The sequence below is a fragment of the Nyctereutes procyonoides genome, unplaced genomic scaffold (assembly GCF_905146905.1).
Source record: "Nyctereutes procyonoides isolate TBG_1078 unplaced genomic scaffold, NYPRO_anot_genome, whole genome shotgun sequence".
NCBI classification, from domain to species: Eukaryota; Metazoa; Chordata; class Mammalia; order Carnivora; family Canidae; genus Nyctereutes; species Nyctereutes procyonoides.
Genome location: NW_026575120.1, coordinates 15,548,152 through 15,567,737, shown reverse-complemented (window position 1 = coordinate 15,567,737; position 19,586 = coordinate 15,548,152). Strand labels below are relative to the sequence as shown.

Below are 19,586 nucleotides of genomic sequence, written 5' to 3'. Positions count from 1 at the left end.
TGACTGAGCCACCCAGGCACACATCACTACTTTTTACATTACTGTATGTTTTGGTGTGGATCTTTTTGGGTTGATTTTGTTCAGTTATCTCTGTGACTTTGGGATCTGGATTTCTGTTTCCTTCCCCAGATTTGGAAAGTTTTCAGTTATTATTTCTTCAAATATATTTTCTGTCCCCTTTTCTCTTTCTTTTCCTTCTGGGATCCCTATAATGTGGATGTTATTATGCTTGATGGGGTTGCTGAGTTTCCCAAGTCTTTTTGCATAATTTTTTTTCTCTCTCTCTCACCTTTTCAGCTTGATTACTTTCCATTACTCTGTCCTCCAGTTTGCTGATTCAGTTTCTGCTTCATCTAGTCTACTATATATTCCACTTAGTATATTTGTAATTATATTTATTATGTTCTTCATCTGTGATTGGCTCTTTTCTATCTCTTTTTTAAGGGTCTCACTGTTGTCTTCCACTCTTTTCTCAAGTCCATTTAGTATCTTTATGATCATCACTTTAAATTCTCTATCAGACATATTACATATTTCCATTTTGCTTAGGGATCTTGCTATGATTTGTCCTATTTGGGGGGGGGCATATTCCTCTGTCTCGTTTTTCTAACTCTCTGTGTCTGTTTCTCTGTATTGGGAAAGTTGATTACATCCCCTGCTCTCAAATTCAGTGGTCTTATGAAGTGCCCTGTAGTACAATGTCCCTTATTCACTAGAACCAGCTGTTTAAGAGGTGTCTCCTATGTGTACTGCATGCACTCTGCTATTATGGCTAGGCTGCATTTCCCTTAAGTCTACTTCTCTGGAGTGGTTCTCTTTAACCTGTTGTGGGCAGTGTTTGGTCTCTGTGGTGTTAGTGGGCCAATGTGGGGCTGCCTTGGGCTTGAGTTGAGTTAGAACAGCATTTGCCATAGATGTGATAACACCAAATTTCAAAGTACTTTCCCTGCGTTGTCTCCTCAAAATCTTTAATTGGTGGGTGGGGCCTGCAGTCAGACCAGTTTTCTGCCCAGGCCCACTGCTGAGGATGCAGTCTGACTTGTTTGTATATGGTTATTTTTTCTTCACCCTGAGGAAGAGGTCACTTTGGAGTAATGGTGGCCCCTGTCTGAATTGTTTGCCCACTGCTAGGCTTATGGCACTACCTTGAATGGGTTCTGGCCAAGAGCATATTTTATGGAGTGGATCTGCCAAATTGCAGAGGGGCAAGGCATGCAGTGTTAGCAAGTTAGCTAGTTAGTGTCTGTGCTACACTGGTTTCAGCTTGTGGCCCTGTGTTTATGCTGGGGGGCAAGGGAGAGAAATGGCACCTGCCAGCTACTTTGTCCTAGAAGAATCTCCCAAAGGTCTCTGTTCCTGTAAGACAAGTTCTGCTTGTTGTAAGAACTCATGAAATTCAGCCCCTCTGGTTTCAAAGTGAAATCTTATGGGGATTTGTCTTGCCTATGAGGAATCTCCAGTGTGGTAGTTTGCTTCACCATGCCTGTAGGCTCCTCCTTCCCATTGACCATCTCTTGGGGTCATTTAGCTCTCCCACCACATCTACACCATTCCTACAATCTTTCATGAGGTCTCTTCTTTTCATTTCGTTGTGAAGTTGTTCTGTCAGTATTCGGATTGTTTTTTGGGTTAGTTACATTGATGTTAGAATTATCTAGTTGTATCTGTGGGATGAAGTGAGGCTAGAGTCATCCCACTCACCATCTTTCCAGCAATCCTCACCCTTGACCCTTGATGCAGAGAGTGTATACCTTGGCTAACATCCTCAACCCTGGCCTGGGAATTAGGGAGACAGAGAGGAAGGAAGGAGCAGATTTAGGATGGGAGAGGTAGGGATCCCAGAGCTACAGGAAATTTCTCTCCGGGAAGAGCCTGGTTGGAGACAAAAAGAAATGGTTGAAGCACTAGTAGTCTCACCCTATTGGGCGTTCAATCTTCCAAGCTCAGAAAGCAATCCAAAGAGAAGGAACTAGGCTGGGCTAGAGCACAGCCAGCATGGCCAGGGCTGAAGGCCATTGGGAAGCTCTAAGGCTGCAGGCAAGCAATACTCAGGAGTTCATCACACTGCCCTAAGCCCTGTAAGGACTGTACTTGCTTTCAGCTCATGCTGGATCACCCTTAGGGCTTCCATGTGGCTCAGCAGCTGCCACAGGATGCAGAAGAAGAAGAAGCAGACACAGGCTTATGCCTTTGCACACAACTGATTTGTTCTGGCTAAGTTTACATTGATTAAAGCCTTCAATAGTGACACAGGAGCAAATGAGCATAATTTGCTCTTCTGAAGTTCTTGGTAATTTCATTTCTCCATTTCACAGTTTTCTGGCATGTTTTATTTGCTGTTTTGGAGGAATAGAGGAAAATAGAAATGTTAAAACCTTGTACAAGAAATTTTGTTTAAAAGCTACTGCAGACTTAATTTAGGAAAAGGAAACCTAAGTGTTTTGTTAACAGTTACTCTAAGCACTAGCAGGGAAGCTATAGAGGTGGGAAGGGCAACAAGGCAAAGAGAAACTGTGTCCCAGGTGGACAAGAGCATGAAATTGTCTTTGAATATCCTAAGAGAAATCTTAAACCACACAAGTCCAAAACCTTACTCAACTTCTACCCACTTCTCATCTACACCTCCTTTTATCCCAGCACACCCTATTGCAAGCATGAATTGTATCAACAGTTGCAACATTAAACTCATCAGGCTTAAAACGTGGGCCTGCTAGTACTACACCAGAGATCCTCAGAAATTTTTATTAAAATAAGGCAGGCCAGTGATCACAATGACCTAAAATAAGTTAGAAATGAGGATGGGGAAAGTAATGGTAGAATTATCCTATGTGTCATATACATGTATGATGTATACATGTATGATATATAACATATATCATACATGTATTATATATGTATATATTATGTATAATATATATCATACAATTCACCCACTAAAGTGTACAATTGAATGATTTTAGGATTTTTTTTCATATATTCACAGATGTGTGCTTTGACCACCCCTCACCCAGCCTAAACAACCCAGCCCTACACAGTCATTAATCTTTATCTCTATAGATGTCCCTGTTCTGGATATTTCATACAAATAAATATGATTTTGTGACTGGATGTATTCACTTAGCATAATGGTTTCAAAGATTAACCCATGTTGTTGAGGTGTGTTTCATTCCTTTTTATGGCAAAATAATATTCATTGTGCATAAATTACTATCCATACAATGTTTATCCATTTATTAGTTGATGGACTTTTGGCAAAGGAATCTCTTGGGCTCTGTGGTGAGCTACTCTCAGGCCTGAACCAGGAGCAAAGAATCTTTGTTTATTGATGGAGACTCTGTAGGTTCTCATTAGATTCTACCTAGGTTGATGGTTTCTTTATCCATGTACTATGCTTTGAGGTATGCAGAAGTGCACTCATTTCAGTAAGAGGGAGATGAGGAGGAGGGCACTGAAGCAAGAAAATCTTACCCCGAAAGCTCAGCTCAGTGAAGAAGGAGTAACAATTCTGGGTTCCCCAAAAGAAAAAGATATATCCTAGATCTCAATTTACCTGAGGCCAAGGATGTATCACCTGGAGATGCAACATTTATATATGACCAGGAACTCAGTTCAAGCAATTCCCTGAAGATAGAATGATCTTAATGACTCTCTGAAGGTTCTGGGGCTGCCCTTACCTAGCAATATTTCCTCTCAATATCCAAAAGCCTAGAATGTATAGAGCAGGGATACTGGAGAGATGTGGACTATGGGTGTCTTTTCCTGAGAAGGGATCAGTTAGCATGGCCCTGGGGATCTAAGGGTGGGCAGCAGCAGTGTAGCTTGGGATGTAACAATTTTCTTGGTTCAAAAGAGGCAATATTGTTTTTCCCCATTAAGGATCACAGCAAGTAGAGGAATCAATAGACACAAGCCTACATATTTCACTCTCAGGATTTATTTTTTTGTTTGTGAAATTGAAAGCTTTAAGCCATAACAAAAGGTGAGAATAGCAGATTTTTTTTCATTATAGAATCAGGTCACTTAATGGTGAATGTCTTGGTTAATAGTCTTTCTCCAACCTATGGCTTTTGATGTTGCTTAGTCACTGTTGTAAAACAGAGAAAAATGGAAATGTTAAATTTTAATTGTTAATAAAAGCTATCTAATTTTACTATGCAACTACAGGTGTAGGAAGTAATTAGCATATAGAATACTGCTTATGTCACAGTCTATGCCAGTGCTCCATGAAATTATCAAACCCAGTTTTCTTTTTCCTGAATTGTCTGTGACAGCTCCAGTAAAAGGAAATACTATAAAGTGGTATTCACATGCATTTCAGTTATACAGTTTCAACAATTCATGTGGAGAAAAGAAAATTATCAGCAAGGAAAAAAGAGGAAAAGAACATTAAAAATATGTGAAGAAATAAATAACTATTGTCTATTTTTATCTCCCGAGGAAGAGTACTTCCAGAAGTCCTCTATGCATTTCCAACAGGTGTCCAACCTACGTACACATGTTAAACTCAAACTCATTCTTCACTCCCTCCACGTGGTCACTCCCAACAAAAACTGGTGCTGACCAGGCTGTACAATATGTCATTAGTAAAAGGTGTCATCATCCATTGGGTCAGAAATATTTATCTCTGCAGGTTTGTCTCTGTAGTTCTCTTGTATTCTAACCCAAATACACCTATCCAGTCACCCATTCAATTGAGTCTACACCTCTGTTATATCTCCTAAAACAATTCTTTTCCTCTTAATCCTGCCCTTCTCACACATTTCTGTGGATTCTATAGTATTAAAGTTGTTTCACTAACCTTTGGTTCTTACTGACTCTGAATGACTTTTCCCCTACTTTATCCCAGTAAAATTTGTAAAAGGCAAACCATGTCATCCTGAATCCCTCCCTTACAACTTCAAAAATACTTTAACTATACAAGAAATACTTCTATATAAGAAAATGACTCCTTGTCATGGCATACCAGACACTTGTCTTGGCTCATAATTACTTGAGTAAGTTTTCTCTTGCAATTTTAATTTTAATAAATCTTAAAATGTATTAAGAGCACAAATTTGAAAACAGGACTGCATTTACATTTAATCTTGTTTATCTTGCTACTTTATCAATAAACATCATTTAAATACTTCTTACACTTTATACTCAAACTGTCAATTCATTTTGTTGGTCACCTTCAAAATTTGTTCCTAAAATCATCTTTACTATCCTTGATCGCAGGTACCATCCCTTCCCTCCGGGATTGTTACAGTAGTTTCTCCACTCTCTAATTTCTCCAGTTCTACTGTTGCCATCATACAGACTATTTTCAACAAACCAACCTTTTGTGTTTTAACAAACCAGCCTTTTAAAGTGAAAGTAATGTGCTTCAAACTTTAATCTTCCAGTGATTTCCCTCTTTCACTGGGAATAAAATACAGATGGCCCCCAAATCTCCAACAGCCTACAAGAGTTTTACTGTCTGACCTACTACTACCACAGCCCTCTTGCTAACTCTGCTCCAGCTAACCTGACATGACTTTTATTCATCAAACATTACTGGCTTATTGTTTCATTGGATCATTCATGTGCTTGGAAAGCTCCCGCCCAGGTATATGCATGGATATACCTGCATAGCTCTGCTAGCTCTATTCCTATGTCAGAAAGAGTTGATTTACAGCTGGAATGGAAAAGCTCTACCTTTATCTCTGGGAAAGCCAGGATCCCTGGTTTCACTTTTTGCCAAGATGTCAGTGAGATTTGTCATGGGCTGTTAAATTTTTTTTTTATTTTAAGTTCAATTTGCCAACATATAATATCCAGTGCTCATCCCACCAAGTGCCATCCTTAGTGCCTGTCATCCAGTTACCCCACTTCCCCTCCCGCAACCCTTTGTTTCCCCAAAGTTAGGAGTCTCTCATGGTTTGTCTTCCTCTCTAACTGTTCCCCACTCAAGTTTCCCCCTTACCCTAAAGTTCTTTTCACTATTTCTTATATTCCATGTATGAGTAAAACCATATGATAATTATCTTTCTCTGACTGACTTATTTCACTCAGAATAATACCCTCCAGGGTATTATGGATACCCATCCATGTCGATGTAAATGGTAGGTATTTGTCCTTTCTGACGGCTGAGTAATATTCCAATATTCCACTGTGTGTGATATATATATATATATATATATATATATATATATATATATATATATCACATCTTCTTTATCCATTTATCTGTCAAAGGACATCTTGGCTCCTTCCACAGTTTGGCTACTGTGGACATTGATGCTATAAACATTGTGGTACAGATCCCATCATTTCACTACATCTGTATCTTGGGGAGCAAATGCTGGGTTGTAGGGTAGCTCTATTTTTAACTTCTTAAGGAATTTCCACACTGTCTTCCAGAGTGGCTGTACCAGCTTGCATGCCACCAACAGTGTAAGAGAGTTCCCCTTTCTCCACATCCCTGCCAACATTTGTTGTTTCCTGTCTTATTAAGGAAACTTGAGGCCTTGTGCATGAGGTGTACCTGTGGTGCCCATTGCTTGCCTGCAGTCTCTTTGCTGCACTGTACCATTTACATTTAAATAAAAGCCTCATGTGAGTTGACCCCAGAAAGTCAAGTACCTCCTTTCAAATATCTAAACTGGGAAATACTCATTCAATCATATTCAAAACTTCTATCCAGCTCCTCCCTCACCATCAACTCTCCCATTTACCTCTACTGAAAAATAAGAACATTTTACATGAAGGGTAGTAGTTATGTTTTCTTTGGTGGCAGATGGGAAATAGAAATCCATTAACAACAACAACAAAAGAAATTCATTAACTTAACTCTCCATCAAAGTAAAATATGAAGAAGTGGCAAATTAGTAATTGGATGAATTCTTGATTTCACTAATGGTTGAATTTTTAATTTTTCCATTTACTCCCAGTGATAGGTCTGTCAAATACTATGATTTCTCTATGTATCTGACCTATAAATATGAATAAATATAGGTATACAAATGTATATATGTACATATACAATTTACAGATATATATTTTGAATATATGCAAATGCCAACTTTATCCTATTTTATAGTAAAGAATTTTCTTTCTAACCTGGAGGGACAGTGCAATTATCATTTTGCCTTGCATCTAATAGATCGTCAAAAATGGAAATTTCATTTTCCATCACCAGGTATATATCAGGCTATGTGTATCAAAATTGTGAAGTTCTTAAGAGTTAGAGTCTGGAGTCTGGTTGTCTTAAATGAAATTATATCTCCCAAATTTACTAAAATTTTGTACACATAGTAACTTAAGTTTTTTATGTCTGTCCCTTCATTTCTAAAATGAGGATAAATATAACCATGGAGCCTTAGTGAGGAAGAAATATCAATGTTGGGAGTCAATCTGTGTAAATCTACCATGTTAGAACTTAAATGTGTGAGCAGGATGCATGATGGCTCATAAATATTTTAAAGTCATTTCTTATCATAAAAATGTTGGTTAATAAATCTCTGGTAATATTAACAAAATATCAAATTTTAGTTTTGAAATTAAAACTAAATTAAGTTTAGTTTTAGTCTTTGTTTTAGTATGTCATGATGTAATATGGAATAATAGCTTTTTTACACTGAGGTATTGTTAAAAATTTTAAACTATTTTATGAATTATGTCACTTTCACTAATTTGTTTCCTCCATTTACCTTTAACTTGATGACTGGTGGCTGTTACTTTTGCTGTCTTCTGATACAGATCTGTAAAAAAGAAATAGCATTACATTAGGGTTAGAAAACATTATTTTTTTCTTTTTTGAGTATACTTGGCACACAATGTTACATTAGTTTCAGGTATACAACGTGGTGATTTCACAAGTATACGCACTATGCTATATTCACAAGTGTAGATACCATCTATCCTATTATAGCACTATTACAATGTCATTGACTCTATTCTCTGTTGTGCCTTTTATTGCCATGATTTATACATTCCATTAGTAGAATCCAACCTTTTCTTCTCCCTTTCACCCATTTTACCTAGCCATCCACCCCACTCCCCTCTGGCAACCAACAATTTGTTTTCTGTATTTATAGATCTGATTCTGCTTTCTGTTTTATTCGTTATTTTTTCTATTCATAAGTGGAATCATATGGTATTTGTCTTTCTCAGTCTGACTTCATTTAGCATAATACTCTCCAGGTATTTTGTTAATTTTGAGAAATCTCCATAATGTTTTCCACAATAGCTATACCAATTTACAATCCTACTAATGGTGTACAAGGTTTGTTTTTATTTCCTGCACATCCTTCCCAACACATTATTTTTTGTTTTATTGATTCTAGCCAATATGATAGGTGTAGGTCATATCACATTGTGGTTTTAATTTGCATTTCCTCAATGATTAGTGATGCTGAGCATCTTTTTATGTGTCTGTTTGCTATCTGTATATCTTCTTTAGTAAATGTCTCTTCAGGTCCTTTGCCCATATTTTAATCAGATCATTTATGGGGTTTATTTGGTTTGAATTGTATAAATTTGCAAATGTCTTCTTCCACTCAGTAGGTTTCCTTTTCCCTACTTCCCTGAGTATAAGCTGATTTTGGCATAGTCCTAATAGTTTATTTTTGCTTCTGTCTCTTTTGAGGAGACATATCTAGAAAAATGTTTGTCATCAATGTCAGTGAAATACTGCCTATGTTTTCTTGTAGGATTTTTATGATTTCAGGTGTCACATTTAGTTTTTTTTAATCTATTTTTTTTTGTATATGGTGTTAGGAAGTGGTCCAGTTTCTTTTTCTTTCTTTCTTCTTCCTTTCTTTTTCTTTCTTTCTCTTTCTTTCTTTCTTTCTTTCATTCCTTCTTCTTTCTTTTTTTGCATGTAGCTGTCCAGTTTCCCCAGCACTATTAGTTGAAGAGACTGCCTTTTTTCTCATTGTATATTCTTGCCTCCATTGTCACAGATTAATTGACCATACAGTTTTAGGTTCATTTCTGCCTTCTCTATTCTGTTCCATTGGTTGATGTATCTATTTGGGGGCCAGAACCATACTGTTTTGATTTCGAAAGCTTTGTAGTATATCTTGAAATCTGGGACTGTGATACCTCTAGTTTTGTTCTTCTTTTTCAAGATTGCTTTGGTTCTTTGGGCTATTTTGTGGTTCTCTAAAACCTTTAGAATTGTTTGTTCTAGCTCTGCAAAAAGGAAATGCCACTGGTAGTTTGAGAGAGATTGTATTTAATCTGTAGGCAGATTTGGGTAGTATGGATATTTTAACAATATTCATTTTTCCAATCCATGAGCATGAAATATCTTTTAATTTGTGTCATCTTCAATTTTGTTCATCAATGGCTTATAGTTTTCAGAGTAAAGGTCTTTCACTTCCTTGGTTAAGTTTATTTCTAGGTATTTTATTCTTTTTGTTCCAATTATATATGGAATTATCTTAATTTCTCTTTCCACTACTTCATTATTAGTGTATAGATACACAATTGATTTCTCTGTGTTAATTTTGTATATTTCAACATTGCTGAATTCATTTAATATAACAGTTTTTTAGAGGAGTCTTTGGTTTTTCTATGTAGAGTATGTTGTCATCCACAAATAGTAACAGTTTTACTTCTTCCTTACCAACCTGGATATTTTTTATTTCTTTCTGTCGTCTAGTTGCTATGGCTAGGATTTCTAATACTATGTTAAAAAAGTGGCAAGAGTAGACATCTTTGTCTTGTTCCTAATCTTAGAGGAAAAGTTTTCAGAGTTTCATCTTTGAGGATGATGTTAGCTGTGAGTTTTTCATATATGGTATTTTTTATGTTGAGGTATGTTCCTTATAAGTCCACTTTCTTGAGAGTTTTTTTTTTGGTGGAAGTTTTATATATTATCTTTATTTGCTCAAGTAAGCAACAGAGACATTTTCTTTTAGCATAGAACAATGAGACCTACTTATTTATCCTTACTTCTGCATTCTTTTTTCCCTAAAGATCCCCTGACTAAACAAAATTGTGATTTGTATAGTGATATGGTAAAGAAAAAAGTTCTGTGTAAGTGAAATGTTAGATAAAGAAAGACAACTATCATATGATCTCACTTATATTGGAATCTAATTTTTTTTAAAACAGAAAATAACCTCATAGATACAGAGAATTGATTGGTAGTTACCAGAGGTGGGGGTGTGCTGTGAGTGAAATGAATGAATGAATTCAAAAGATACAAAGTTCTGGTTACAAAACAATTAAGTCATGGGTATATAATGTTAACTATATTTAATAATAAAATATTGTATATTTGAAACTTGCTAAGACAATAGATCTTAAAAATCCTCATCACAAGAAAATAAAATTTTGTAACTATGTGTGGAGACAGAGGTTAACTAGGCTTTTTGTGGTGCTCATTTCAAGTACCTTAAGTCTAATTTTAGAAACATGAGCAGTATTAAGTGTAAAATGGGCATTGTCTTATCCATATTCTCCCTTTGCTATAATTTTTTTATATTTTTCTCAACTTCAACATATTCTATTCATTAAATTTCCTTATCTCTATTAATCCCCTTGGAACAATCTGAAAAAAATAGAGGTTGCTTAGGTGGTAGACAGAGCCTACTAAAGCAATTGTAGTCAACATGGCTTTCACTTTGAAAGGCACTGTGAATTTATTAAGTAGCTTCAGTTATTTCTAGATCTATAAGAACAAGAAAGATAACTACTACATGAAATTGGAAAAAATTTGGTATATAACAAGACTCAACATGTCTAATACTAACCCAATTCATCTGAGATCCAAACTTAACACTTTTAAGTCCTATTTGTAATATTCTAAAATATATTTTAGTTTTTCCACAATTGGATTTTAATATGACTTTTAAAAATAATAAATTTACTTACTCTTCACTTTCTGATCCCTCTCTGTTCCAAAATCTTATTTGATTCCATTTAAGGGCAACAATGGCAATTAAAATAAGGACAGGTATAAAAATGTAGAAACTGATCAAGAGGCCATTTTTTTTAGGAGCAGCATGTCGCTTTCTGAATAAGGTGTTGCTTTTCTCTGAAAATGTGAAAGTACATTTTAACTTTTTCAAAAATAATATTCAAAGCTTATTAGTAATTTGAAATATAAAAATTTGGGATTCATATAATACAGTCCTAGGATAAATAAGTTTATATTTTTAAATGTTTCCAGTAAATAAATAAATAATTTTTAAATGTAATAAAAATAAAAATGTTTTCCAATATTCTGACTATGCCCCATAAAGTATTATATATTTGTCAACTCAATATATAATTAATATAAATCTACATTTAATCTTTATATGTATATTCAATCTTTATATTTTCATATTTTTCTATACCCTTTTATGGACGGCTGCTTAAAACACATTAAACTGATATTCAAATTTATTCATTTAAAAAATAGAGTAGGTATAAAAGAGGGACTCTAGGGTTGGGGAAGACATTGGAGAAGTAGGGACCCTACTTTCATCTGGTCTCTGGAATTCAGCTGGATAGCTATCAAATCATTCTGAACATTTGTGAAATCAACCAGAGATCTAAGAAAATAATTGCTGCAATGCTACTAATAGAAAAGCAACCATTTCTACAATGTATGAGTATGAAGAAGTGAATCCTGGTGATGTATCAGAAGATAAACCAGACAGAGGGAGCCTCTGTAAGCTGGCTATGGGAAAGTGATATAGCAGCAGATTGCAAAATAGGAACTTTTAGAAGTCTGCTCTGGCAAGGGACATCCCTGCCTGAAAAGCAGTCAGGTAGAGAAGCCAGGTAGAATCTTTGGTGGGACAGTGTGGTCTCAGGATCCCCAAGGTCACAGAAATAATAGGAGTCCCTTAGTGATGCAGAGTTCCCAAACATCAGAGCCAGGGAGCCAGCTGCAATCAGTGAGCCCAGGAGCGGGTTTTCAGCTCAGTGTTACCATAAACAACATAAGTATTAACTATTTTTTTTAGTATTAACTATTTTTAAAGACTTTTTTACATTTACTTTTTTATATGCATATTCTTCATTTTTGGCTCCCTTTTATTACGTTCATTTTTTTTTTTTTTTGGTCTATATGTTTTCCTTTCTTTACAATTTTGGGATCTAGTTTTTTTCTAACAACAGACCAAAATACACCCTGGACATAGTGTATCACCCTGTTCTGTCTACCTATTTGATTATATTCTCTCTTTTTTTCCTTATTTTCTTCGTGGTTTTTGATCTCTTCTGATTTGTTTAGTGTATATTTTGCTGGGGTCATGGTTGTATTTTTGTACTTTATTCTCTCATTCATCTGTATTTCTCTGGACAAAATGACAAGATGGAAAAACTCCCACCAGAAAAAAGATCAAGAGGCTGTACTAACCGCCAGAGCCTTAATAACTATAGATATTAGTAAAAATGTCAGAGCTAGAATTCAGAATAACTATTATAAAGACAATAGCTAGATTTGAAAAAAGCATAGGACACACTAAATAGTTGCTCTCTGGGGAAATAAAAGAACTAAAATCTAATCAGATCAAAATCAAAAAGGGTATTACTGAGATGCAATTAAAAATTGAGGCTCTGCCAAGATAAATGAGGCTGAAGAGAGAATCAGTGACATAGAAGATAAAATAAAGAAACTGAGGAAAAGAGAGATAAACAAGTACTGGAAAATGAGGGAAGGATGTGAGAGATCAGTGATACCATGAATCAAAACTATATTAGAATAACTGGGATCCAAGATGAAAAGAAAAGGGGGGGGCAGAAGGTATACACTGGAGTAAATTCTAGCTGAAAACTTTCTCTAGTCTGGGGAAGGAAACAGGCATTCAAGTCCAGGAGGCACAGAGAACACCTTTCAAAATCCATAAAAATAGGTCAACACCTCAAAGTATAATGGTGAAGTTTGCAGATTTCAGACAGAAAAAATCCTAAAAGCAGCTAAGGACAAGAGGTCCTTAATCTACAGAGGTAGAAACATAAGGCTAGCATCAGTCCTATCCACAGACAACTAGGAGGCCAGAAAGGACTGGCAAGATTGGAGCAAAAATAAATGATATAGAAACAAAAAAAGTAGAACAGATGACAAAACTAAGAGTTAGTTCTTTGAAAGAATTACTAAAATTGATAAAACCCTCACAACACATATCAAAAAGACCCAAATAAATAAATAAAATCACGAATGAGAGGAGATCACAACCAATACCACAGAAATGTAAACAACTATAAGAGAATATTATGAAAAATTACATGCCAACAAACTGGGCAATCTGAAAGAAACAAACTACTAAAACTGAAATAGGAAAAAATACAGAAAATTTGAACAGACCTTTAACCATCAAAAAATTTGATTCAGTAATTAAAAATCTATGAACAAACAAAAGTACAGAGCCAGATGGCTTCCAGAGAGATTCTACTAGACATTTAAAGAAGAGTTAATACTTATTCTTCTCAAACAGTTCAAAAAAATAGAAATGGAAGGGAAATTTTCAAACTTATTCTACAAGGCCAGCATTACCTTGATTCCAAAACCAGATGAAGACTCCACTAAAAAGGAGAATTATAGGTCAATATCCCTGATGAACACGGATGCAAAAATTCTCACCAAGGTACTAGCAAATTGAATTCAACAATGCATTAAATGAATTATTAACCACAATCAAGTGGGATTTAGTCCTGAGCTGCAAGGGTGATTCAATATTCACAAATCAATGAACATGATATGCCACATTAATAAAAGACAGGTTAAGAACCACATGATCTTCTCAACAGATGCAGTAAAAGCATTTGACAAAAAAGTACAGCATTTATTCTTGATAAACTCTCAACAAAGTTGGGATAGATGGAATATAGTTCAACATTATAAAGGCTAGAGACAAAAGACACACAGCTACATATCTTGACATCATAAAAGCCACAGATAATATTATCCTCAATGGGGAAAAATTGAGAGCTTTTTTTTCTATGGTCAGGAACAGGACAATGATGTCCACTCTCACCATTCTTATTTAATATAGTACTGACTTAGCCTCAGCAATCAGAGAATAAAAAGAAATAGAAGGCATCCAAATCAGCCAGGAGGAAGTCAAACGTTTACTATTTGCAGATGACATAATACTCTATGTAAAAAATCTGAAAGATTCCACCCCAAAATTGCTAGAAGTGATATACCAATTCAGCAAAATTGCAGGATAAAAATCAACATACAGAAATCTGTTGAATTCCCATATACCAATAATGAAGAATCAGATAGAGATCAAAGAATTGACCCATTTACAATCAATCACACCAAAAACCACAGGATACCTAGGAATCAATCTAACCAAAGAAGTGAAATGCCTGTACTCTGAAAACTATAGAACACTTATGAAAGAAATTGAAGATGACACAAAGAAATGGAAAAGAATTCCATGCTCATGGATTGGAATAACAAATATTGTTAAAATGTCTATACTATCCAAAGCAATCTACACATTTAATGCAATCCCTATCAAAACAAGAGTATCTTTCAGAGAGCTAGAACAAACAATTCTAAAATTGGTATGGAACCACAAAAGACCCTGAATAGTCAAAGCAATCTTGGGGGAAAAAAAAAAGCATGAAGGGCACCTGTATGGTTCAGTCAGTTAAGCATTTGCCTTCAGCTCAGGTCATGATCCTGGGGTCCTGGAATTGAGCCCCCATGTTGGGCTCCCTGCTGAGCAAGGAGTCTGCTTCTCCCACTGCCTCTCTCTGTGTCTCTTTCTCTTTCTCTCTCTCTCTCTCTCTCTCTCTCTTTCTCAAATAGAAAAAAAATAGAAAGAAAGAAAAAAAACAAAGCTGGAGGTATCACAATTCCAAACTTTAAGCTGCATTACAAAGCTGTAATCATCAAGACAATATGGTATTGGCACACAGACAGATACATACATCAATGGAAAAGAATAGAGAATCCAGAAATGGCCACAACTATATAGTCAACTAATGTTTGACAAAGCAAGAAAGAATATCCAATGGAAAAAAGGCAGCCTCTTCAACAAATTGTGTCAAGAGTACTAGAAGCAACGTGTAGAAGAATGATAATGGACCACTTTCTGACACCATACCCAAAAATAAATTCAAAATGGATGAAAGACCTACATTGGGACCAAAGATATAATTGAATCTTTGAACTGCTGAAAGTGAAAATTCTCAGTGCAGAGTTCTACTTCCAGTTAGAATACACCTCACAATTTGAGACATTTTTTAAAAACATTTCAAAGACAAAAGCTTAAAACAGTTGGTCACCACAAGGTACATTTTTTTTTAAAAGGAAGTTTTTCAGTGAGAAAGAAAATGACCCACATGGAAATTTAAATGTGCTGGAAGAGTTGAAAAGCCCTTAAAAACAGTAAATGCGTGGGTAAATGGGAATATTTATATAAAAAAATCTTTTTTTTAATTTTTATTTATTTATGATAGTTACACACACACACAGAGAGAGAGAGAGAGAGAGAGAGAGGCAGAGACACAGGCAGAGGGAGAAGCAGGCTCCATGCACCAGGAGCCCGATGTGGGATTTGATCCTGGGTCTCCAGGATCGCGCCCTGGGCCAAAGGCAGGCTCCAAACCGCTGCGCCACCCAGGGATCCCTATAAAAAAATCTTTAACTTTCCATTGGCTGTTTAAGGCAAATATAATAATGTATTGTCCAGTTTGCAACATATCTATATGCACACATACACACACACACACATAGAATATATAGTTAAAAATGCAAATGATGGAAAGACATAAGGAATTATACCGTTATGAAATTTTTACATAATATTTAGAAAAAATGAAAATGCTGTGAAGAACATGAGTTAATGTTCATGAATGTTCACCAAATACATTTAAAAATGTTTTATACCATCTACTATCCATATCTTTCAATAGGATGGTCAACTTCAAAGATGCAACTTGGTCGTGAACTATCACATCACAATAGTTAACACCCTTGGAATATACAGAGTATATAATAAAACTATTACCTATTCTGTAATTTAACCATACTTATCTATAAAACTCTGCCATATAAACAGAAATGTTTTGGGAAGTATGGTTTAAATTAAAGGAAGGCCTATTAGCATGTTCACTTCTTGACTGGAACTAAAAGCATATGCAAAATTTTGACAGATAGTATGATCTGGAGCTGTACTGTTTAATTGCCACTAGCCACAAATGGCTACTTAAATTTAAATTAAATAAAGTAAAATAAAATGGAAATTTTAGTTCTATAGTGGCACCATCAAAGTCATGTGCTCAATAGCTACACAGTCAGTGGAGACTATTTCCCTAAGTGCAGAAATCACTACTGAAGTACACTGATCTTGATACTAACTTTCTGGATACCAAAATCCATCATTATAACTTCCTCCTGGTGATGATGGTGATGGGAGACAAATTGGAGGAGAATATCCAACATCACAGTGACAATTAAGCTTATCATTGCAAATCTAAAACCAAAACCAAACAAAAAATTAGATCATTTTAGGTAAAATGCAAACATTAAATTCATTATTTGTGACTGTTGGTCAATGTAAGTTATTAAAATATAACTTCATATACTATAATTTTTATTTTAATATGGAAAATAATTTTTAAAATATAATAAATGTCTTTGTAATATATTTTCAATGTCATAGGTACTTCCTCTTATTTGTCTCTTGTATTTTAAAATAACAATAGATTACAAGCTGATACAATGAAAATGTCTTATTCTACAAAGGCATAGAAATTATGAAGCTAGAAATTATAAAATAGTGGAAGTTGATATATATAATGAATTGTGCTAGATTTTAAAATATGTCTAAGAGCCAATTTTTACAAAAAAAATGGAGAAAAAAAAAAAAAAACAAAGGAAAAAGCTTGCTTAATGAGACACAGATACCAAAATGTATTTTGCTAGAAGTAGGAAGGCTATATCTATAAATGTGACCTGGTGGATGGGCACTTGGATAGCTCAATCTGTTGAGCATCTGCCTCCAGCTCAGGTCATTATCTCAGAGTCCTGGTATCCAGCCCCACATTGGGCTCCCTGCTCAGCAGGGTGTCTGCTCCTCCTTCTCCCCCCTTTGCTCTTCACACCTGCTCATGGTTTTCTCTCTCTCTCCAATGAATAAATAAAATCTTTTTAAAAAATGTGATCTGGTGGATGAATCAAAAGGGTCAGAAGCAGAAGAAAGAGTCTAGAAATAGATTCATGCAAATTAAATTTAAACTAAGGAAAGAAAGAAACAAAGGAAACTGTTAATAATAGGACATGTAAGTGATTTGGGAGAAAATTTGATACAAGTCATGTAGGCAGGTCACTTTCTTCCTGGATTATTATATAAAATATGAAGCATCAATGTAGCAGGAGATATTAGCCAAAAAGTTAAAGCCAAATGCAGGCTTGGGAACATTTACTAAATTTACAAAATTTCTATTCCCTGATAGATATTTTCACAATGGATGGACAAATAGAAATGCAAATATGACCATACATGCTTAAGAACTGTATCTTAATTTCTTAATTAAATGTAAATTAACAATAGATTTAGCATGTGAGAAGAGATTTTAAAATCTGAGAATGTAGTCTTGCCAAAATTTGAGAAAATGCATTTTTATCCATAAGGGTGAAAGCAAAAACAGTATAGTATTTCTAAAAAACATAATATCTATGAAAATTTAAACTGCATAAATTTGACCCATCGTATTTCATTGCTAGCAATTTAAGAAATCAGATAATTGTGTGAGGGGTAATGTATAACAATGTCCATTACACTATTACTTACATTAGTAAAGTAAAAATTTGACATTATCTTAAAGTCCATTGGTAAATGAGTTTTCAAATATAGTTTGGAAGAAATATACATGGAAGTAAATTGAAGTTATTAGAGGATGAAAGAGATCTGTATGGATAAGAAATTCTGCTCTCACAAAAATATTAGATTTTAAGTAATATGTGTAATATAAATAATATGTGCAATATAATAGTGTGTTTAAACATCAGTACACATACATTCAATTACAAGCAAAATTTATATAAACATATAAATATATATTTGTAATCTTCAATGAATCCATTTCTAAAATTTCATACTGGAGTATTTTTCATGCTGCATTTTTGTACAAAGTTCAAAGTTATTTTTAGCTCATGAGGCCTATAATAACCTGAACACATAAATCATATGTATATGTATATGGAATGGAATCCACTTTATTAAATTTCTAAAGGAAATTTCTACATTGAATGATTCCGAACTTTATTACCACCTTGGAAAAAGTTACTGACATGGATTTTATTTTATTTTTTAAAATATATTACTTATTTACTCATGAGACACACACAGAGAGAGATAGAGGCACAGGCAGAGGCAGAAGCAGGCTCCTTGCGGGGAGTATGATGCTAGACTCGATCCTAGGACCCTGGGATCACTAACTGAGCTAAAGGTAGACACTCCACCACTGAGCCACCCAGGTGCCCCTGACATGGATTTTAAACATTATACATGAAAATAGAGGAAATATTACATACCCCATGTCCACTGCAATTTTTTTCTGACTCACAATTTGGTCTATTTGGGTAGTTATTGATGTCTTCGCAGAGTCCACGAAAACAATACTAAAATGTTAAAACAAACAACAAAAATTTTAAATGTAAAGTCAAGAGTTGCACAATTATACTTGGTACAAAAATTAGACACACAAAATAGATTCATATATACACACACATACAGAGCATATGAATCTGGATTTCATGACATCTATTCCTTCTAATAAAATTAAGTTGAAGTCTAAATGGCATGTTATTACTTTATCATATAAAATTCTGAGAATGAGATACTAGTTATTTTCTCATGAGGCAGCAGAGCTGTAAGTTAGTTGATACTAACTGGCCTAAGAACAAATATAGCCAACTTGTACTGACCATTTGTAATAAGCTAGTATCTGTCTTTGCATTTTCTATGCATTTTTATAATATATATTCAGAATGACCCTGTGAAGATGTTTTAACCTCACCTTATATTTGATAAAAATAAATGTACTCTTTTATGATCATGCATGAGTGATTAACAGAGCCAATATCAGTGCAGAAACTACTTCAGTCTCAGAGCCACATATTTATAGATCAATGCTAAATATTAATGTTCCTGTCATTTTTAGATTTATTTCCAACTTTAATGATAATCTTTCTTCTCTTTCACATTAGCAGTGTGACCCAGTACAAATTATTTAAACCCTCCTTGCCTCAGTTTTCCATCTTTGAATTTGGAATATAATTGATACCCAATTTTTTTAAAAACTATAGGTTATAAAAATGTAGGTTTTAAGGATGAAGTAATTTGTTAGACATAAAGGGATAACAGCAATGTTTGGCACACAGTAAATTTTCACTAACACAAGATATTGTTTTACTTATTCTTTATTTATTTCATTTTTTGTAGACTTTAAGTGCTTATTCCCCTGTCCAAATTTTAATTTACCCTAAATATCTTACCTGTAGACAAAACCATTTTCATTCTCCTTAAACATTGTCACTGTGGCAATAATACACTAGTCATATTTCACTTGGTTGTCCTTAAGGGAAAAATAAGCTATGAAAAGTTAAGACCTATGCTTCTGATACAGTTTCCTTCAAGTAAACAGACCAATTTATAGGT

The 19,586-nt window shown here is 34.6% G+C and overlaps 1 protein-coding gene across 1 annotated transcript in view; it reads right to left on the bottom strand.

The window, feature by feature from the left end:
- Positions 1-7,672: 7,672 nt before the first annotated feature.
- The window catches only part of LOC129516127 (A disintegrin and metallopeptidase domain 3-like), an 88,485-nt gene continuing 76,571 nt past the window's right edge, over positions 7,673-19,586 (bottom strand). The window contains exons 17-20 of the mRNA XM_055335464.1: positions 18,461-18,547; positions 16,283-16,397; positions 10,846-11,008; positions 7,673-7,721 (exon numbers count right to left, since the gene is read on the bottom strand). Coding sequence (XP_055191439.1) covers positions 7,673-7,721; positions 10,846-11,008; positions 16,283-16,397; positions 18,461-18,547 — 414 coding nt within the window. The remainder of the gene's footprint in view (positions 7,722-10,845; positions 11,009-16,282; positions 16,398-18,460; positions 18,548-19,586) is intronic.